This window comes from Gadus morhua, chromosome 3 (assembly GCF_902167405.1).
Source record: "Gadus morhua chromosome 3, gadMor3.0, whole genome shotgun sequence".
NCBI lineage: Eukaryota > Metazoa > Chordata > Actinopteri > Gadiformes > Gadidae > Gadus > Gadus morhua.
The window spans coordinates 20,656,856-20,676,617 of record NC_044050.1 but is presented as its reverse complement, the minus strand read 5'-3'; the positions used below and the strand labels follow the sequence as shown (position 1 = coordinate 20,676,617).

The window sequence follows — 19,762 nt, the reverse complement described above, 5'->3', positions numbered from 1 at the left end:
CTTTCCATTCAATAAAAAGGTATTGATTTAAATTACATGAAACAGCCACTTCTAATTTTACCATTTAAAAGCACATTTTTAACGTATCAAATTCTTCAGACCCTGCTTGCACATGAGCGATAGTCCTCCCGTGTACGCAGTCAAAGATAAAATTACACCCGTGCTGTTGGTAATTAGGTTAGAATTCCAGAGATCATGCAATGAACGACACACTTCAACAACAAACAAACGAGAACTAGTGTATAGAAGATGTACTGCATCTATAGTGGGACTCCGCCGAATAGCAGCAGGGCGCGGAACAGGGAGGGAGGACCGAGCAGGGAGAGACCGTACCGTCTGGGCTGAGAGAGAAAACCTCTCCAACACAACGCTGCTGGCTGCTAGCGAAAGGGCAGCATGGCGGGGCTACGGGACGTCCAAAAAGGCAGCCACTGTCACAGGAAAACGTGGATTAATTTACTGCTAAGAGTACTGCAGCTACTTTTACCCTGCTTACAACACGGAGGGGCTCAGTTACAAGGTATGTATGTATGTGGGGAGCTGTTTCTTCCTTTAGAAATCTTGCCTTAGCGCAGTGGACGGTAGCTAGGTTGAGTTGACAGCCACGGCGAGTCGTAATGGAAAAAATGTTTGCTAGCTTTGCCAAACATGACTTTCACTCCTGGGGTTTAAAAGCGGATATTGCGTTCAGTTTCAGTGCAGTATTTGTGTTGCCATGCATATACTTAAGGATATTATAAAACGCGTTTCATCCCATACTGTCTTGTCGGATAGCTAGCCCAAGTTAGCCCCGTTTCCAAACACTGTTGATAAACGCTTTTCAAGCTGCTTATGCGCGACTGCCAACGACACCCGAATATTTTACAAGGTCTGCAAGCACAGTACACAAGGATCACATTAAATTAACCTAAACTCCCTTATTTTCTGTAGAGTCGTTGCTATAATGTTACTACTGCTTTTTATATTGCGGTTAGCAAGTGAGCTAATGTTAAGTGCTTTGCTAATCATCAGCAAGCTAAACATTTTTTAACAGCCTTTGTCCAAAATACGTATTTGCTTTGTTGGTTATTGTATCTTATCCGGTAATATTGGTCCAGCGTGGCTCATCTAGATGGCACTAGGAGTCGTTGACATGATACAACAAAGATTCCGTTGTACTTGCCCACTGTGTTTGGGTCACCTTTCTATTCTATAATTAATGTCTAAACCACGTATGTATGTGTTTTGATTCCAAGCTCTGAGACAAATGTCCACCAGCGTGGTCGAGGTCTGGCAACCAGAAGATGGAGAGCCAATGGTCCCAGTTCAGGTAACAATAATTTATTTATGCAGTTAAAAATTGCCAATTGATGTAGCGTCTGCCCCTTTCTTCACAATAACTAGACTCCATCTACACGTGCATGGGCAGTGCAGCCCCCATTGTTATGTTTTGGACCCTGCGTTGCAGTGTATGTGCTATTTATGTGCGACCCGCATGCGACTTTGACTTGCACGTGTTTGGATATAAACACTATATCGTAAAAGTTAACCATTATGGTCTTGGTGGACCCAGAGGCAAATGTTGTTCACATCCAGGGCGGGAGAAAAGTTGCCATTAGCCCCCCTTTCTCCCACCATGTGGCTTCTTGTTTTCTATTCTGTACATCGTGTCCATTCTGGATATGTGCCCTGTGTAGTATACAATACAACTTCTTATTGGAAAAATGTTAGAGGTTACAGGACGACCATGGTCATTTATTTTAGTGGTTGGTTTACTTTATTATGAAATAAAATATTTTTTTCTAAGATTTTATTTGGAATGGTTTGGTTTATCATTTTAGATTATGATAAGACCGGTTGAACCTGTCGTATCACGTGACATTTTTTATGCAAATGTACAAGTGGCAATTAATGCCATATTTTAAGGGTCAAAATTCACTCTGTTCGTGACTAGCTTACACACGCACTGCTACAGTTTGCAATACATGTGTATAAATTCATGACTTTGTATGTGCAAGATGCTATATGTTTCTGAAATGCATTTTAGTTATTGCAGAAGCTTCCCCTTCCTTTGCCAGTGCCGGGTTTTTAAGGTGTATGGCATTCATGAATTGAATCTCAACGGATAAACGGATACCCTCATTTTAATATATGCCGGTAGTACAGTTAATAACATTTTTTTTTAAGCAACATTGCTGACTGTAGCATTAATTTGGTTCATATTTTAGATTAAAATCTTTGGAGACGTATAAGACATCATAATATCATCTTAATAATGGCCTATAACACAACATCAAAAAACTTAATGGAGTTTCTTTGCATCTCTGCACTCAATCCTAAATAAGACCCCTGCTGCAGCTAATGCATCTTATCAAGATGTATGTACATAGATATGGATATGGTAGTGTATGCATGAGAGGTTGTATGGTTGTAAGACTATAATTTGCTAATGAGTTTGCTGAGGGTACACTAGGGTGCACTCACAAGAAGCATGTGAGAGTGTTTGTATGCATTTGTGTGTGAATGCAACTGTGACAGTATGTTAGTTCAAGGTTTAATTATGGTCACTCTAACATAGTGATTTTGAAGTCTGAACCTAAATCTTTCATCATCCTCATCCTCACTACAACAAATAGTTTGTCTGAAGGATTACTGCTGAAAATGAATAGTTGAGGATTCAATTGGTTTCCTTTTTTTTTTAATTTGCACTGTATGGTTCATGATGCTCCCAAATGCCATGTTGGCTATCCACAAAAATCCTGTCATTCTGTTTTTAAGGCAAAGAAAAAGGCGTGAAGCAGCAAGTGCTCTAGTCAGCTAGTTTTACTTTTGGGTTCCACATATAACACAAAACAAACAACATAGAATACATTTAAAAGCACATACAATAGACAAATACAATATAAAATACTGGAAGGGGATAGGTACATGTCAGTTGCACATGCTGAGGTAAATGTAGGCTGCATTATATTTATGGTCTCTACCATACCCAAGACGGTGGATAAAGGTCTCCAGCTCACCAATTATCAATTCATCGTGACATTCCTACTCCAATGTAGACCATTTAGGACAGAATGTAGCGTCTGTTTTTCATTGTCACACAGTTGGCATGGAGATCATGTGCCAATGTTCACCTGTTGAAATGAACTATTGAAAAGGCAAATTTGGTCAGACTGGAATGACAGAGACATTAGGCCTTATCATTCTGCTTTATTAATAGTAATTGGAGAATCTAATTTGTTTACATTGTGTGTACAATTTAGGTTAAATGCATATGTAAGCACTACCACTCAATATCTGCCCCTCTCCAATAAGATATTATTTGTGGTTCTTTATATACAGTTAGAGTACACAAGTGGGCTAAAACCCATGGGTGTTTTATCATAACTGTCCACCTCAGCCGGAAAAGGCTATGATAGTTCTACTATCTATGGAAACTTACATTCCACATCCTGAAAGACACTTGGGAGGTAGGCTATAGTTCCTGTTTATCTCTTGTTTCATACACATAGGTCACATCCAGTAACTAACTATTCAGCCAGTAAGTAACTATTCAGCCCCTTGCCATACCAAAAACATTAACGAAAAAGAACCATAAACATTAACTAGATTAGAAAAATTGTGATACAAAATAATTAGTCAACTTATGATATTATTTCATAAAATTCTACTTTTATCATTCACTATTGCTTATTGTTTCTGACTTGAGATGAAGCTTGAGATGACCATATTAACAATCAAAATCAAAAAAGTTTACAATGAGCAATAACTTAATGTTAGGAAATTGTGTAGTTGCTCACACTTTTATTGGTGGTTGCGTTATTATATACAGTATACTTCTACTTCATCTTAACCAAGTCATTTCCTCCTTTTGATGAGGCGGGTCAGAGTAAAAAGAAAAAAACTGAACTCATACTTTACGCTTTTTGGTTTGTCTGAGACTAATTTAATTATCAACGTTTTTATCAATATAATGTTCCTGGGTTTGGTTCTTGCAGAAAATAATGAGGACCAGTAAATGGATATAATCGTGAAAAGGCTAGTGGAAGTTCTCTTGCAGAGGGACACTAGTAGTAACCGCTCAATGTAATCATGAATATAAATATGAATAGTAATCCTGTTGACATTGTTATGTAACTCTTTTTGAACTTGTTGTGTAACTCTGTTTATATTTGTAGGTGGAGGAAGAACGAAGAAAAGATAGTCTTCCACTCAAAGAAAGGTAGGTTGTTTTGTTAAAACAATTGAAAACAGCAATGTCCGAATTTCCTTCAATGTACCATTTCACATTCATGACGTAATCCCCTTTTGTAAGTTTTTCAGAGGTAGTGGAAGTTCCAACTTAAGCTGTATGATATAGCTGACGTTTTAGCCAAAGATGCTGTTTCAGCTCTGTCAGTTACTTCGATTGCCGCTGCCGGCTGATGGAGAACTTGCCTGCCCAAGTAGTTATTTGCCCCAAAAAAACCTATTCTAAATAATCCTGTTGCACCACGTTAACGTAACCTTGTTTTCACAATTCCTCTGGAACCACTGAAATTCTCTCAATATTCAGTGTCTACTGCTTGTCTAACCTACCTATTGTTACGAAGCGGTTGCATCTCTTAACCTTACTGAATTAACTGAGATTGATCTAACATGGTAAAAACACGAAACAGGGGTGGTTAAATTATGCAAAAATAATAATAAGAAAGAAGATAATCCCTTTAAACTGTTCCCTTAACCTCTTGCATGGCGACATCATTCATTGGCAGCAGACTTAAAAAAAAAAAAAAAAAAAAGACGTGAGGATAAATGTAAAGGAGCTGAGCTTCTAGAGATGTGACCTCTCGTGCCGGGGTTAAGGGATGAGAAATCAGTATGTTGATTAGTTTTTATTAGTTAAGCTTTGTTTCTTCAGTTTGTGTTCTGGCCACCCTGTTTGTTAAGTGGTGTTCCCTAGTTCCCCTTTGTTTACTAGTTCCCTGGGGTGCACCAGTCACAAGGACCTCCTTAACTATACCAGAAAAACTCCAGTATGTCAACATCTCCCTCGCATGATCTATGGATGGTTACGATGCGGGGAGGGGATGAAACTGTGTTCAAAGGCTGTGTGAAACTGTATTCGGGCTCCGTCTGCTAAAGTTGAGACTAGCACTCATTAAAATAGTTAAATTGTCTATAACTATTGGGTGCTCTTTAGCATTTAGAAGTCTCCTCTGTCCTAGACGCAAACTCATAAAGAAATTGCCACAACAGTTATCAGCAACTTCATCCGCCTATCAACGCTTAAAAAAAACTGAACTGCAGTATTGTTGCCAAATAGTTGGTGACACGGCATGATCACATGTCAACTATACTAAATGTGATGCCTGATCTATTTTATTTACCATACTTACTATCACTACCGTCACCATTATCTGCACTCACTCAACATTCACTATGGTTTGGCTTGGGAAATAATGGATAGATTTGGTAATATATATATATATATATATATATATATATATATATATATATATATATATATATATATATATATTAGAGTTTGACAGCATCAGGCTGGACTTGTTGGTTGTCTTTTCATTATAGAGTGTCTGCCTTAAGGTATGACCTATGCAGTTTTCTACCGCTAACCTCTCCTTTGCGTCTGTTGAGGTCACTCATTGCTAACATGGACTTTATTTGAATGAGGGCCAGGGGATCAAATGGCGCCAAACATAACGTGTTATTTCTGTACTGTGGCCGTAGACAGAACCACTGACATGAGCTCAGTAGCATGCTTGTTGAGTTTGTTTTTTTCCTCTGTTTAAAACCACTTTGCTTGTTCCACTGCAAATTTAAGGTAAATATATCACTGCAAGGGGTAAAAACTTTGAGCTTGGCGTTTGATGTGTCAGATGTGTTAAAAGATGAATTTGTATATAATATACTTTCCTTGTTTCCTTATTTTGAGCTCAGTAATGGGCCTTATATCAAAAGACCATTAACAGCCACTATCACTTTGTTTCACCATTTCAGATTCGTGTGCGCGTGTGTGTGTGTGTGTGTGTGTGTGTGGTTGAACACTATGAAAAACAAATTACTAAGATTTTATGGACCCGAGAGAGAAGGGGGGAGAGAATGGGATCTGCCCATGATTATGAATAGCAACAACTTTGCACCTTTATGGTTTAAAGCTAGAACCGATGCTGAGTAACAGTGATGTTTGATCTAAAATGGACCACACAGTAGCATTCAACTATCAGTGGTAGCTCTCGGACACAGACACCACCTTAATCCCTTCGTTGGAATGACGAAAAGAACGGGACTTCAGTTCGGAGCGGAGTAGAACTTGCCCAAATTGGATGGGCGGAGACTTCCTAATTATCTCTGAAATTATTTTCGTAACTGTGATACAAAGGCGTAGACTGCAATGTTCGAGATCATAGAAGACATACTCACACATTTAAACCTAATGCTTTGACCTAACTATTTTGGGTTCACATTATTGACAAATGTGTCAATACTGTAGTTTTATGGAGATACTGCTACTATTTGATTAGATAGTTGGGTCATCTTGATTACATACTGTGATCTGCAGTTATTTCCATACAACTGACACAAGATAGCTGATGAACACAGCAAGGTGTTGCCAAATCCAACAGTGTATTAGTATTGGGCACCTGCTAGTGTAACGGAGATATGTGCGACATGTGTTTCTAGTTCATCAGAGAGGCTGAGGGAACTGAAGAGGCATGACACTGCGTCAACTTAATCTTGTCATTTGTGTCCACATAAACAGGCTTGTAACGCAGAGCTGGGTGAAAAGGTCGGGGGATAGGTGCACTGTTTCTACACCTCGCTCTGTTTCCACATCCACTTTCATGATGAGCATCACAATCTCGCTCTTCCTGTCTGTGCTCACAACACAGCACAGGGTCTCCTACTGCCGGTTTAAGCGGGGATAAAGTAACACTTGTTGTTCTCATGTGCAAGGTGGTAGTTGATCTTGCGGTTTAGTCAAACCATTCTGGAGACTTTTTCAACTACATTTTTTTTTTAACACTTTGCACCGTATCTAGGGCTCTGTCTGTATTCGGACACACTGTAAGATGAAGAAACCAAGTGGAAGTTAAAAGGGCAGGTGTCGTACAGATAATGAGCTGATTTTCAATGTTTGTTACATTTGCTTCCATTTTACCACTACGGATGAATGCTAAAAGAAATCGTTAGCCCAGATGCGTCCTTTGTTGCTTTACCTCAAGCAGAAAAAACTGAAGGTGAAGCACTATTTGGTCAATCTTTTAAGGGGTCTTTGGTGCCAACAAAGGTTTTTCTGGATATTAGTATACACAGTCCCATTCATTCTTGCTTGATATCCAGCATGGACAAGTCGACAGACATTTTTGCTCTGACTGTTCAGGATATGACACCTGTGGATTGTATGTTGAAACTTCATTCCATCATTGTGGTCGTCACAATAGCTCTATTTGGCACCGAGGTCAGATAGCGATTCCTTCTTTCATAACAGAATTTGTATTTCACTCTATTATGCAATGCCATACTTTTCATACATGGATATTTGGAATTGCCCCTGTATCGACAGGGTGATCAGCATCGGTGCATATTCATTTCGTTTTTTGAAAATGTGAGGCAATCACTGAGGACCACAATGCACTGAGTTATTATTTCTCCATGCCTTGCACCCAGCCACCACAGAGGACATTTTTATGATAGCCGTCGGCTACAATATATAGCTATTACACATCCTCCATGTCAAATAAATACAAAATAAAACATACTATGTGCATACCATGCATTTTTTTGGGCTTTAGGCAGACTTTGCAATACAGATATTGATCTCATTCAGATTGCTACATGGACAAATTGATCAATATTCTGCAGTTTTATCAAAATGCAGACTTTGGCAGTCCAAGCAAAACTCATCTCCTTGCTGTGAACCGCTGGTGTCATCTATACCAGCAGAAGTTTCTGGTTGGTTGGATGCTTTGGGGCTCAACCTTGTTGGGTGAGGTGAGAGTCTGCACGCAGACCCATAACATACTGAGTTGTGGTTGTCCGTGCAATACAGTACTTCCTGTTCTGTGTTGCACTAATTGAACATACTTGGTGTCTCACAATGAGACCTCAGTGTACACTGTTTGCCCAGGTACCTAATAAACTGGCAGATGTATAGAGAAACAAAGAGATTGTTTGTTTGTGTAATACCTGTTATATTCTACATTATATCATAACAATGGCCATTATTTGTATGCAATAACATTGTTTTTAAGATCCCCCTCCTCCCATCTAAACTTAAACATTTGGAGTATTGCATCATCGTATGGATGCAATTTGGTTATTGCAGAAGAGTTTATTTCTATCCTCTGCAAGTCACATTCATCATTGTTATGCAAGTCCTGTCATGTTGTGTAAGTTATCTTCTCTACAGAGTTGCTCTACAAGATGGTTAACTAGCAGTGGCAGATTATTCATCGTTTGAGGTGATCTTATGCTATTCCTTTGTAATATTAAGAGCATTTTCTTAAGTGTATTTATGTCTACATAAAAGCACTAAAATAGTAATTGTTGTTTAGGGCCGACACTTAAAACATTACCGGCTTATCATATCAATTTCTGCCTAGATTAATGTGTACGGGTCCACTTTATATCTTGCTTTCCCTTAGGTTCTGGGCAGCCTTACTGTTATTATAATGTCTGTACCCAAACCTAATACCAGGTGCAGTTCCCTCAATGCCTGGCAAACCACCTGCAACATATCGCTACCGACTGTTGCCTGTTAGCTAGTCATCCTGACCAGAATAAAACCCCAGAATGCGATAGACAAATTTAGGAGCAAATTTAAGAGCTGTCAGCTGTTGTAGGGTATGAACGGCAAGCGGACTATGAAGCTTGCCATGACGCCTAATTCTAGGCATATCCCTGTGAAATGTTTCATAATGGCCTAGAAAAGCTTTTTTGGGGGATGGGGTCTTTTGGTGTGTGTGTGTGTGTGTGTGTGTGTGTGTGTGTGTGTGTGTGCGCAATGGCACGCGTGTGTGTGTGTGTGTGTGTGTGTGTGTGCAATGGCACGCGTGTGTGTGTGTGCAATGGCACGCGTGTGTGTGTGTGCAATGGCACGCGTGTGTGTGTGTGCAATGGCACGCGTGTGTGTGTGTGCAATGGCACGCGTGTGTGTGTGTGCAATGGCACGCGTGTGTGTGTGTGTGTGTGTGTGTGTGTGTGTGTGTGTGCAATGGCACGCGTGTGTGTGTGTGTGTGTGTGTGTGCAATGGCACGCGTGTGTGTGTGTGTGTGTGTGTGCAATGGCGCGTGTGTGTGTGTGTGTGCAATGGCACGCGTGTGTGTGTGTGTGTGTGTGTGTGTGTGTGTGTGTGTGCAATGGCACGCGTGTGTGTGTGTTCTTTCAGAAACGTAGTTGGTTGTTTCTAGGAGTGGTGGGGAAAAATCTGTTTCTATAAGACCCCGTGTTTCTTACCTTCTATTATGTTTGCCTTTGTATTATTGAGATCAGCTGATTTAACTTTTTCAAATATAACTACATAATCAAATACCCACTTTAATCGGCTAAAGCCTTTCCAAGCGCACAGCGAACCGGAGTAGGTGTTGATTTTGAAACGAGAAACGATTTTGACCCCAAGAATCGAGATTGGCTTCCATATCCTATCGAATATCATGACCTGAAAGCCTTTCAGGTGATGTCAATTATTTTTTGCTGTGCTATTTGAGCTTTTTTAACGGTCAAGTGCCCATTGAACGTGGCTCTCTTGTTTCACTGCAATAATGTGGACGATTGTCCACCTTATTGTCCGAACATACTAATGTATCCATGGTTTAAGTTTATCATCCTATTTCATGTTGTTTGCTTTATATTGTAACCAATGCCAATGTCTCATCACTTCTCTGTTTCCCCAGCAGCTCGTCATCAAATGCATGGGAGAATGGGAGGCCCCTGCATTTTCTTCCGCCAGCCATGGAGTTTAGGACCCAGTAAGTGCCTTTCACTCTGCTACCTCAAGGGGTAACGGGTCAAATAAACAGAAGAAGGGATGTAAAGACATTTTTCAAACATGTATAGGAAATTCTGGTTTATTAATTTGACGCGTCGACACAACGATTTCATCACCCTCACGTGGACGTGGAAATCTTGGTCTTAAAATAACTTAAAATAAATAATAGATGTGCACTCAGTCTTTACATAACCTGGGTTCTGGAGAAGATCACCGGAAGACTACAGAGGCATCGTTATAGCAAACAAATGTCAAGGGGATGGATCCCACAGACCGGGGAAGCCTGTTTCATCAGGCAGCGCATGGCCATAACAACACATGTAGACCCCTGACGGCCTTATATGGCATTGAGTTTTCTTTCCCAACAGCCACTGTCTTAATGAGGTAGTGTGACCTCACTGAGAAAAAAAATACGTTGGGGGGCGGGGCTTCATTTCTGCAGGCTTCCAAAACAACAGGAATAGCAGATTGTTTGTCGGGCTTGGGCAGAAGTCCCCTGGTTCCCCCATTAGAAGCCAAAATATACAGGGTGCACACACTCTATGGGAACAGAAGGATTCAGGGACTTTTTTGTCTGGAAAAGTTATGTGAAAAATGCAGAAAGCGCTCGGATGTGAAAAAAAACTAGTTTGGGGAATCGTACATCTATTAATAGTTTTCATTTGGAAACGCTAAAGTTAACCTTTTCTCATCCGAATGGCCAATGTTCTTATGTTTTATTTTGATATCACTCCTTGCATACAGAAGTGCTTTGTAGTTATGAAGAACAAACTTTGCTTAAAATATACGTATTCCCCCATCCTGGCAACAAAGTAAAATAAACATGTCTCCTATATCCAATTACAAGCGTCCCTGCGTTGCTCTACTGCAGAGGAAGAGACTGATACGGTGCATTGTTGCCTCTTGCCAATTGCTCCATTTGTCATATTGTCGGCTTACCACAGCAGCTGCCCTAACCATTGGTCTCATCCAGCCCCTGGGTCTCTAACAGTAGGATGTTTTAGTGTGTGACGTGGAGTGTGTATGGAAGGGGAAGGGCAGGCAGAAAGTCCTTCAATGATTGGCGTTGACTTTTTTAATTTCAATGGTTGATATTTGTGTGAGGGTTTGGTTTGACCAAGTGGGAATGGCTGAGGCATAGGGGTAGGGCTGTGTGTTTCCAAACCGTCCTGAAAGCGATGACTCATGCTTTGTAATTATGTTTTTAAGAGACGTTTCCGTACCATTTATATCGGAAGTGGGTTACAACACTTTCACTCCAAATGATGGCTCTGTGCGCCAATTTAAATTGGCAAATTAACTAGTGAAAATAAACGTGCATGGGAGGGAAACCCTATCATTTAGGTGATTTAGATTAAATAATTCACAATCAAGTTAACATATATAAAACAAGATGCATAATTAAAATGTAAATGTTATATTTGTATCATTTCTTCTGAATTCAGATGACCATTAACCTATTAGAGGACATTTTTCAACTGAGAATATTTGTTCAGGAGATCAGTCCAAACTATGCCATTGTCCTCAAAACTAGGTTCAGTATGTGCACTGCTACTTACTCCCAGACTGGAGTGAACAGTGTTGAGGTAAATGCTACACTCTGGGGCGGCGATGAAAGATGTCACCATCACCATTCATTTTCATCAGCGTCAGACCACCAGCTAGCGCCTTGTTTCTCAGAACCCAGCAGGTTTGTCCAACAGAACAGGGCTCCACTAGGGTTGCCGCGGTATACGGTATTACCGGTGTTATCGGTGTTGCACACCGGCAACACCGAGTTTTTTTTGTTTTTTCGTAATAAAAAACAAATTCAGTAAAAATGAATAATATAATTATAATTAAGAAAATTTAAATGTGTAGAATAGGCCACAGTTCTGCGCGGGAGAATTGTCACGCCGAGAATTGACGTGCTTTCTTACAAGACCGGTAAACCAACCCCGCCAAGCCCAATCCCTACGTGAGCTCCCCGCGCTACGGCCATCCGGAGGCGCACAGAGCTTTTGGCCGTGATATTATGATGTATAAAATAATATTATACTATTATATATAGAACGTTATAAGACGCCGAGAATTGGCGCGCTGCCATCCGCTGTCACCGAGTGTGAGAGGAGAGTTGACAGGGAAGATGGCGGTTGACCTATAGTTTCAAAGTTAATACCGTTTATACCGGTAATACCGGTGTTGACACGAGCGTATTACTCCTTGTGAAAATGTCCACACCGCGGCAACCCTAGGCTCCACCATCGTTCATGTTCTGTCGGATTAGGACAATGACTTCATTACAAGTCATTTGTCCCAGTACATCACTTTATTATCCTCAATAAAAACTACATGGAAAAAAAGTCCAGCAGGATGAGTTATAAGAATCTGATGCCGTTCTCCCATCCGTAGTCCTGTCCAATGACGCGATGGCCAGCTCAGCACATACACCACGTATCCCATCGATTCTTGGTAGTCCTCGGTGGAACCTATATGAAAAAAGTCAAACCGAAGAAATATGTTTTTCATTCGCCCTTTTCTTTTTTCTTCTTCCTCTCCATAGGCCGCTGGGGCTTCCAAGAGCTGAAACCATATATATACACAACCCCAGCCAGGAATTCCCTGTCACACTGCTGTCGGTGTTTACTTCCAGCAGGCATTTTCACATGCCTTCCTTCCACAAAAGGGTAAATGTGTGTGTGTGTGTGTGTGTGTGTGTGCTTGCGTATGACCGTGTGCATGTATATCCGCTCCCTCTCGCGACATGGCTGGTGTTGGTTTCTAATGTATAAGCTATACGGGCGTGTGGCGTCTGTCCCCAATCCGGGCTCATCTCTCCTCCTTCTCCTCATTCCTAGGTGATCCCACCCAGGGGGAAGGCGTCTTTTAAACTCATCTTCCTCCCGTTAGAGGAGGGCAACATTGAAAACACATTATTTATAAACACATCAGCCCACGGGGTGCTGTCATATCAGGTCAGTGGTGAACACACACACGCTCTGCTCCTTGTGCCCTTTCTGCTGGGGGCAGGGAGGGTTGAATATTGTGGCATTGTCCTTTTGAGTTGAGCTACACACAATGTGCTTTTGAGAAGATTCTGTCAAACAAGAGATGGGACATCATTTAAGCCTCAGTTTTTTAAGATAAATCGATTTTGTCTCGGGTCTCAGTCTTGCTCTTTTGTTTTCATTAATGGCAACATAAAAAATGACAGGAAGCACTCAGAATTGTTATAGATAAAAAACAACTGCTCCAATACATGGTGGTCCCCTTGTCATAAAAGCCCCTAAATTTATAGCCATAATCACCAAGGTTAATAATGACACCCCTTTTCCGAGGGAGAAGAACTATTAGTGCAATTCTGCTTTGACTTTAAATGGCTAAGCTTTAAAAAGGTCATTTGTCATTTCCCTCCGACTAAATAATGCTCAGAGTTAAACATGGAGCTTGACTTGGCAGCAGTGCTGTTCCATTCTTGGTTAAATGTTTCCTTTTAGCTTAATTAACCGGATGCACAAAAAATGTTATGTTTTTTTTCAATACAATAATCTCAGGCTGGATTTAACATGGCTTGTTGGCTGAAGTAACAGGTAACTTGGTTAGGGCTCATGGCCTCATGGTTTAACACTGTCTAGTTCTGCTGGTTTTTCCTACAGGCAAGTTTAGCCCATCGTACACTTCATCATTTAGGCTTGCCGTATGTTTTATGAGGCGTGTTCCGCTCTAGGCTACAAAACGTGAATTCTAACATGCCAGAAGTCTTGCGAATACCAGACCTCATTGAAGCCAATTTGAAAAAAAAGGTGTGCTAGTGTGGCCAATGTTTTATAAAGCCTCTTGAGGACTCATTCCTGCGCCCCCTCATAACTTAAATTTGATGTTTAGATTGCTAATTATAACACCTTAACAAGGTGCAGCATTGTTTGCTTTTCACGGTAAAATACGGGCGCCTGCAGCTTGGATGACCCAAACCACTCCGTCGAAGCCTAATTTGCCAATATTTTAACATGCAGTTCAACCTAAAAGTGGCTTGAGATGTCAGTGTTTATCTATATAATCAGTTTTTGAAGTATGTGCTGTAGTTAATTTGTAGTTCTATTTTGAGTAGAAAGTGGGTGCACCACAGAAGAGCGTTTCACATGGATAATGCTCGACCACCAACTTGCAAACACATGCATGTATGATATTGTTAACTAATGTGGTGACCCCTTCACTTCACAGATACTTGGTGTGGGAGTCCACCGGGGTGCTTTAAAGTCTGTCCAAAGAAAGGACAGTCTACTAATATTTCCTCACATCCAGAGCATTAAGCTTACGCAAACTCAGGTATGTCCATCCAATGTAAAGTGTGTGTGTGTGTGTGTGTGTGTGTGCATATGTGTCTGTACATGCGCTTCTGCGTTATGCAGCACACCGATGAAGCAACGGGGGGGTCTCATTTCATCAACAAGATAAGTAGTGCTCATTGTGCAAGCGTGGTGATGATGACGACGCCGCCAGCGCTGCGGGTCCGTTCAGAGCCCGTTCAGAGCGTGTCAGGACGACGTGCACGGAGCGGTATCCGTTACATCCTGTCCGGGTCATCCGTCTTAAAAGTCGGCGTGCCCTAATCCGCCGACGCTTAAACACTCCGGGGCCCGTCGCAACCCCGCTGAAGCCTTTCATGTGCTTGTGATACCGTGAGAGAAACCTGAAGCGACAGTGAAACCACACGGGTAGCGCTGAACACCGGGCATGCAGTGGCGGTTTTAAACTGGTTCGAGTCGCTGGTGCGCCGTTGAGCATCACTAACGGTAGCACTACAGTGTTTAACATATAGTGTGAAACCCACAGCTTTGGCTGCACGTGTTTTACTTGCTGAAATGTCGTTTTATCGTCATGAAAAGTGTCTCATGCGGAACTAGCACACCAGAATGAGATGAGTGAAAAGTAAAAGCAAGTGAGAAGCCATTGCAGAGGAACTCTGTCCGCTGCAACAGGAAGTGGGCCAGCAGTTGCTAAATGTCATCCTGTCTTAAAATCAGCAAGACCTTTGTTCTTGATCAGCTGTGGCTTCTGCTGCACAGGCCAAATTTAACCCACTTCTATCTAGAGGTAGCTGTGTCTGTTGCTGTTTGATTGGGCAATAACAACGACATTAAGTTAATTTTCATAGATATTCAGTTACAATACTTTATTGTACTAATGTCTCCTGTTTATTGAGTGTACATTATATAGAGTGACTATAATTCCTTTTACCGATATAATTATGACTCAACTTAATTTATTTCTGTACTGTACTGGTATATTCCATCAAACTAACATGTCTGCTTAAACTGCATTTTACAGTTGCCTTTTAAAGTAATGAAAGACTCTGAAATTAACCAAATATATTTCAAGATTGCACTTGTCTTTCGTTTTGTGTGATTAAGCTTGTTCAGACTACTAGAACAATCTTGAGCTACGGCCAGGGTGAGAATGACTTCGGACAGTTGAATGGAACGGGGGAATACACGTTTTAAGACGATGAGTACAGGCTTGTACGTGGTAGCGTAATTACCATTGTTTTTAGAAAGTCCCCTCTGCTACTACTCCTCCACATGTTATGTTGACAGGGTGTCTGACCTCAGAGCTGGCAGATTGATGCTGACGTGTTTACCGTGGACGGTAAACACAGGCGCTTGATCCCTGCGTGATTCCAGGTGGAGTTTTCCGACCGCTAATTGCTGGCTGTTTTGTTGTGGTCCCTGCAGGAAGACACTTCCAACATCACCATACTGGGGCTGCTCCTGGAGTGCAGCGTGTCCAAAAATCTGTTAAACAAACCCCAGGTACTGTGGTGACACACTGCGTCTCTGTCTCTCTCTCTCTCTGTCTCTCTCTCTCTGTCTGTGTGTGTGTGTTGTAAATCCTCCCCATCTACACACAAGCCCTGTCATTCAGGGGTCCAAACCCATGTGTCAAAAGCAAATCTCTTTTACGCTCACACACAGACAACAGCTGACAGACCACAATAGGCCTTGTGGCATATGGAAGGGCGTGTGGCAGTGACGGGGGAAAATAACAAGGCGTTTGTTTGGAAAAGGCGAGAGAAGAATGCGAGCGTCTCGGGTAGGCGTGGCCGCTCTAAGCCAACCGTCCCAAGCAGCGTCTTTTTATGGCGTGCTTGGGCATGCCGAGCTTAGCCCGCCGTAAGGCTGCCTTGTGCCTGTGAGATGTATAGGAGTCTTAGTTTCACAGTTGGGGGTTTTGGGGGGGGGGGGGGGGGGGGGTTTGTGCTATTGCAGGCCCTAAACCCCGCGGGGCATCGGGCCAGGGGAACCGTCCTCATGGCTGTAGAGTGGTTAATCATCCACCGAGTCTTGGTTTACACCCAGATCTGAACTCCTCTGAAGGATCGGCCCGCCCAGAGTCGGCGTGTTAGTCAGCGACTGGGGTGGGGGTAGGGGTTGGGTGGTGGAGGCCTGCAGCGGCCTGTCGATCTGGGGCTCCTCCACCTTTTTGTTGTGCTGCCAAGTCTCTTGCGCTGCGCATCCTCAATTCACTTACACGCAGGGCACACTGTTTAGGGCTCTTGTTCCGTATCGTCGCCGTCTCCTCCGCCCATCTTCACCTATCGTTTTGCACCCCCCCCCCCCCTCGCCCACACCTGGTCGGCTCCCCCCCCCCCCCCCCCCCCGCGTGCCGTCTGACCCAGTGCGCCCCTCTCCCTCTCCCGTCCCAGGGGTCGTGCCTGCAGAGCGACACCAGCCTCAGTCTGCACATCAACCTTTCGGAGCGCGGGGACCGCCCGGGGGACCTGGACAAGCTCAAGCCTTACATACTGGAGCACATCCTGGTGCTGCTGAAGGCTCCGGCCCCGGGGCCCAGCTCGACCGGTGGGTGGATTAGGATCAAATAAATATTTCAGTTTTTCTTTCTTTTTTTTGGTTACAATTTATACTACTGCACGGAAAGCCGAGCGGGAGTTTAAGACTCCCTCCCCTCCGGAGATGTGATGATACAGATAATATATTCGTAGTGCAATTTTACATCCTTTGTTTTAGTTTCCCCTCAATTTCCTAGTTAGAGAAGTATTTAAAAAAAAAAAAAGCTTTATTTAATATGGGTCTGCAGATTTGGAGGTTTGAATGCATCAGCACGTCCAGCCAGGGATTTGCGTTCAATCATTTTGCCAGTGCTGCAACCATTAAAGCAATGTTAACCATTATAATAAGTGTCTCTGTCACTGCTGACAGACTGCAATTTCAGCAGTCTGTCGCTGCTGAAAAATGTATTTTATTTAAAATGAAACATTTCGGTATTTTGCTGGTCGGCCTACCGGGGTTTGTAACCTAGTCCTGGTTTGAGCACTTATTCTCTTCTCACATGCCTATTTTGTTAATTTAACATATTCAAACTCTTTCCCATTTCAGGAGAGCCAAAAATAGGAATTTATATGTTAAACTCTGGTGGCAAGAAGCTCTACATAAAGGTCAGCCGTTGTTTTTATATATTTTAATTGCATTTATTTATTCACTGTTTTTAGCTATCGTATACGTTGAAGCTTGACTGTCTCGATTCTGCCTCTCCAATATCCAGGACATGCAGGTGCTATCCAAGGTAGAGGCTGGTCTGGAATTCAACCAGCTCCTTCTAAAACCAGAAGCAAAGAACTTCACGCAGGTGGCTACGGTGGAATGCCGGGGTGAGTGCGTCCGCAGGGCTCTATTAACGCTCCTTAAGTGCATTCTCTGCGGTGAAGTGATTTCTCAACCGCACGGCCTTCCCCATTTCTTTAACCCCCCCCCCCCCTGCAGGCTCCTCACCAGGTCAGGGGAACAGATGCTCTCGTCATATCAGTCTGCAGGTCTTGGCCAACCTCACAGCCCACACTTTCCCTGGACTGCAGAGCCTGCGCAGGTACTGGGGCGTGCAGTCTAGTATACTCTTCCTCCGTTTTTTTCTTTTTATATGGTCAAGGTGTATGGCTGGAATAAGCATGTTGTACTGGTTAAGGGTGAACTCCTAGCCGAGAAGGTACTTGGTTCCATCCCCAGTTGTTCACAGCCTACCTTTTCAGTTACTTTAGCTTAATGCTATTAAATGGTAACGGATGCTCCTAGGCCACTGACTGACAGGAAATAAAAGCGTGGATCTGATGTACTGATGTATTCATCTATTGTACCGGCACTGTGCTTGTTCCCTGGATCCAGAGAGTCCAGGTGGGATCTGTCAGGTCTGGTCCAGGTGAGGCAGAGCGGGAGAGCCACAGACCAGCTGGACCTGTGGTTGAGCAACCCCTTCCCCCTGCCCCTCACCATCACCAACCCCAGGCTCGCAAGGAGCTCACGGGGCGTCCTCAAGGTGCGTTGGACCGTACCCCGTATCATCATTGTTTCTTCTTAGCGTTGCTGTTTGATCCAGTGTAAAGGGTAGCTTAACCCCGAGTGGCTAGTCGGATCAGTCGATCACTGTTTCCGGTTTGGTCTCACTGTGTTATTCTTGTAGGTGTGGTTTACTGTAGACTGTGGTTGAACGGGGGATATGCATAAAATATGAGACGTCTGCTACTTCTGAGGGAACCCAGTTCCTCTGCAAAAGAGCTGTCAAAGCTTGAGAAGAGTGCAACGGGCATTTTGACAACACCCCTGGCGCATGCGCCTGTACCTAAAGCCTTTAGAGAATGCTCAAGATGCATCATTTTGAATCCCGCTGGCTGAAGTTCTCCTGGTAAAACAGGGAACCCTCGCCCAGCATATCCAGTGAATCCATCCGTGCTCAGCGTGTGACGTGCTGGCCTCTCTGCCGCCCCCTGTCTGCCAGGTGGTGAACTTCACCAGCCCGCTGACGGTACCGCAGGGCTGCTGGCGACTGCTGTCCCTGCAGCTGCTCCATAAGGCTCTGCCTGTCCACCTGCTGTCCAGCCTGCGCCTGGACAGCAGTCTGGGCGCGCCCCTCCTCATACCCCTCTACCTCCAGTCCGGTCTGGGCAAGGTAGAACCCCAGTCCGCGGTGGAGCGCCTACTATGGGCCTGGTGCTATTGTACAGGTCGTTGGTGTTATGTTTAGTCAAAGTGGATTTTTGTGAAGTGATGAAAGGTCAGAAAGTCAAGTGTAATGGCATTGAAAGAGACTGATGAAATGTTATTGAAATGGGGACTGTTGAAATGGCTGTTGACGAAATCCTCATTGTGCTTCAGCAGGGGGAAGTGGTTTTCGAAGCGGTTGGAGAGTGTGGGCGGCCGTGTCCAATCAGATTGTCCGAAGCAGGTAATAAAAACAACAAGTGTATGCGTGTGTCTGCGCGTGCGCGTGACTGCTCCTGGCCGCGTGTGTGACCTGTATGTGGTTTCCCCCCCCATCAGGGCGGGCCCAGTGGCAGCGTTCCCTGCTGCCAGGTTCCCTGTCCTCCTGGACCGTGGACAGCAGACTGGCCACGGAGCTCTGCTCCCAGTGGCAGAGCAACAAGGAGCAGCTGCCGTGCAGGTCGGACCCGTGGACCAACTCTTGTCACTCTGTGTGCTCTCGGTTGTTGTTCTTTCGGCTGGCCTCAATAATACACAATCCCCAGGAGAAGTGTTGAACCCATGTTGTTTCCTGTTCAGGTGGCCACGCCTCCCGCTGGAGTCCTCCTCCACTCTGGACTTTGGTGCCACCCCAGTCAACGAGAGCAAGGTGGGTTAGGTTGCGGTCGCAGTTTAATATTGATTTAAGCTCGTGCAGCTTGACTTTGCAGCTCACAAAACAGCCTGGGGAAGGCTGAAAGTTCACTCTTGATTCTCAGCCAATCAAATGGCCACCTTGGGATGCCTGAAACCCAAAATATCTGTAATTCTCTCTTTGTTGTTTGT

The 19,762-nt window shown here is 43.4% G+C and overlaps 1 protein-coding gene across 4 annotated transcripts in view; it reads left to right on the top strand.

The window, feature by feature from the left end:
- Nucleotides 1-285: 285 nt before the first annotated feature.
- tmem131l (transmembrane 131 like) overlaps nucleotides 286-19,762 on the top strand; it is a 33,516-nt gene continuing 14,039 nt past the window's right edge. The window contains exons 1-17 of one of the 4 annotated variants that reach the window (XM_030351314.1): nucleotides 286-520; nucleotides 1,236-1,309; nucleotides 4,158-4,201; nucleotides 9,880-9,951; nucleotides 12,514-12,637; nucleotides 12,809-12,925; nucleotides 14,172-14,276; nucleotides 15,683-15,760; nucleotides 16,654-16,807; nucleotides 17,345-17,403; nucleotides 17,511-17,616; nucleotides 17,729-17,831; nucleotides 18,125-18,275; nucleotides 18,735-18,905; nucleotides 19,115-19,181; nucleotides 19,277-19,397; nucleotides 19,517-19,586. In XM_030351314.1, coding sequence (XP_030207174.1) covers nucleotides 397-520; nucleotides 1,236-1,309; nucleotides 4,158-4,201; nucleotides 9,880-9,951; nucleotides 12,514-12,637; nucleotides 12,809-12,925; nucleotides 14,172-14,276; nucleotides 15,683-15,760; nucleotides 16,654-16,807; nucleotides 17,345-17,403; nucleotides 17,511-17,616; nucleotides 17,729-17,831; nucleotides 18,125-18,275; nucleotides 18,735-18,905; nucleotides 19,115-19,181; nucleotides 19,277-19,397; nucleotides 19,517-19,586 — 1,740 coding nt within the window. In that variant the 5' untranslated portion in view covers nucleotides 286-396. Of the gene's footprint in view, nucleotides 521-1,235; nucleotides 1,310-4,157; nucleotides 4,202-9,876; nucleotides 9,952-12,513; nucleotides 12,638-12,808; nucleotides 12,926-14,171; nucleotides 14,277-15,682; nucleotides 15,761-16,653; nucleotides 16,808-17,344; nucleotides 17,404-17,510; nucleotides 17,617-17,728; nucleotides 17,832-18,124; nucleotides 18,276-18,734; nucleotides 18,906-19,111; nucleotides 19,182-19,276; nucleotides 19,398-19,516; nucleotides 19,587-19,762 lie in introns of all 4 variants that reach the window. The other 3 variants (XM_030351313.1, XM_030351312.1, XM_030351311.1) reach the window with 3 other exon arrangements.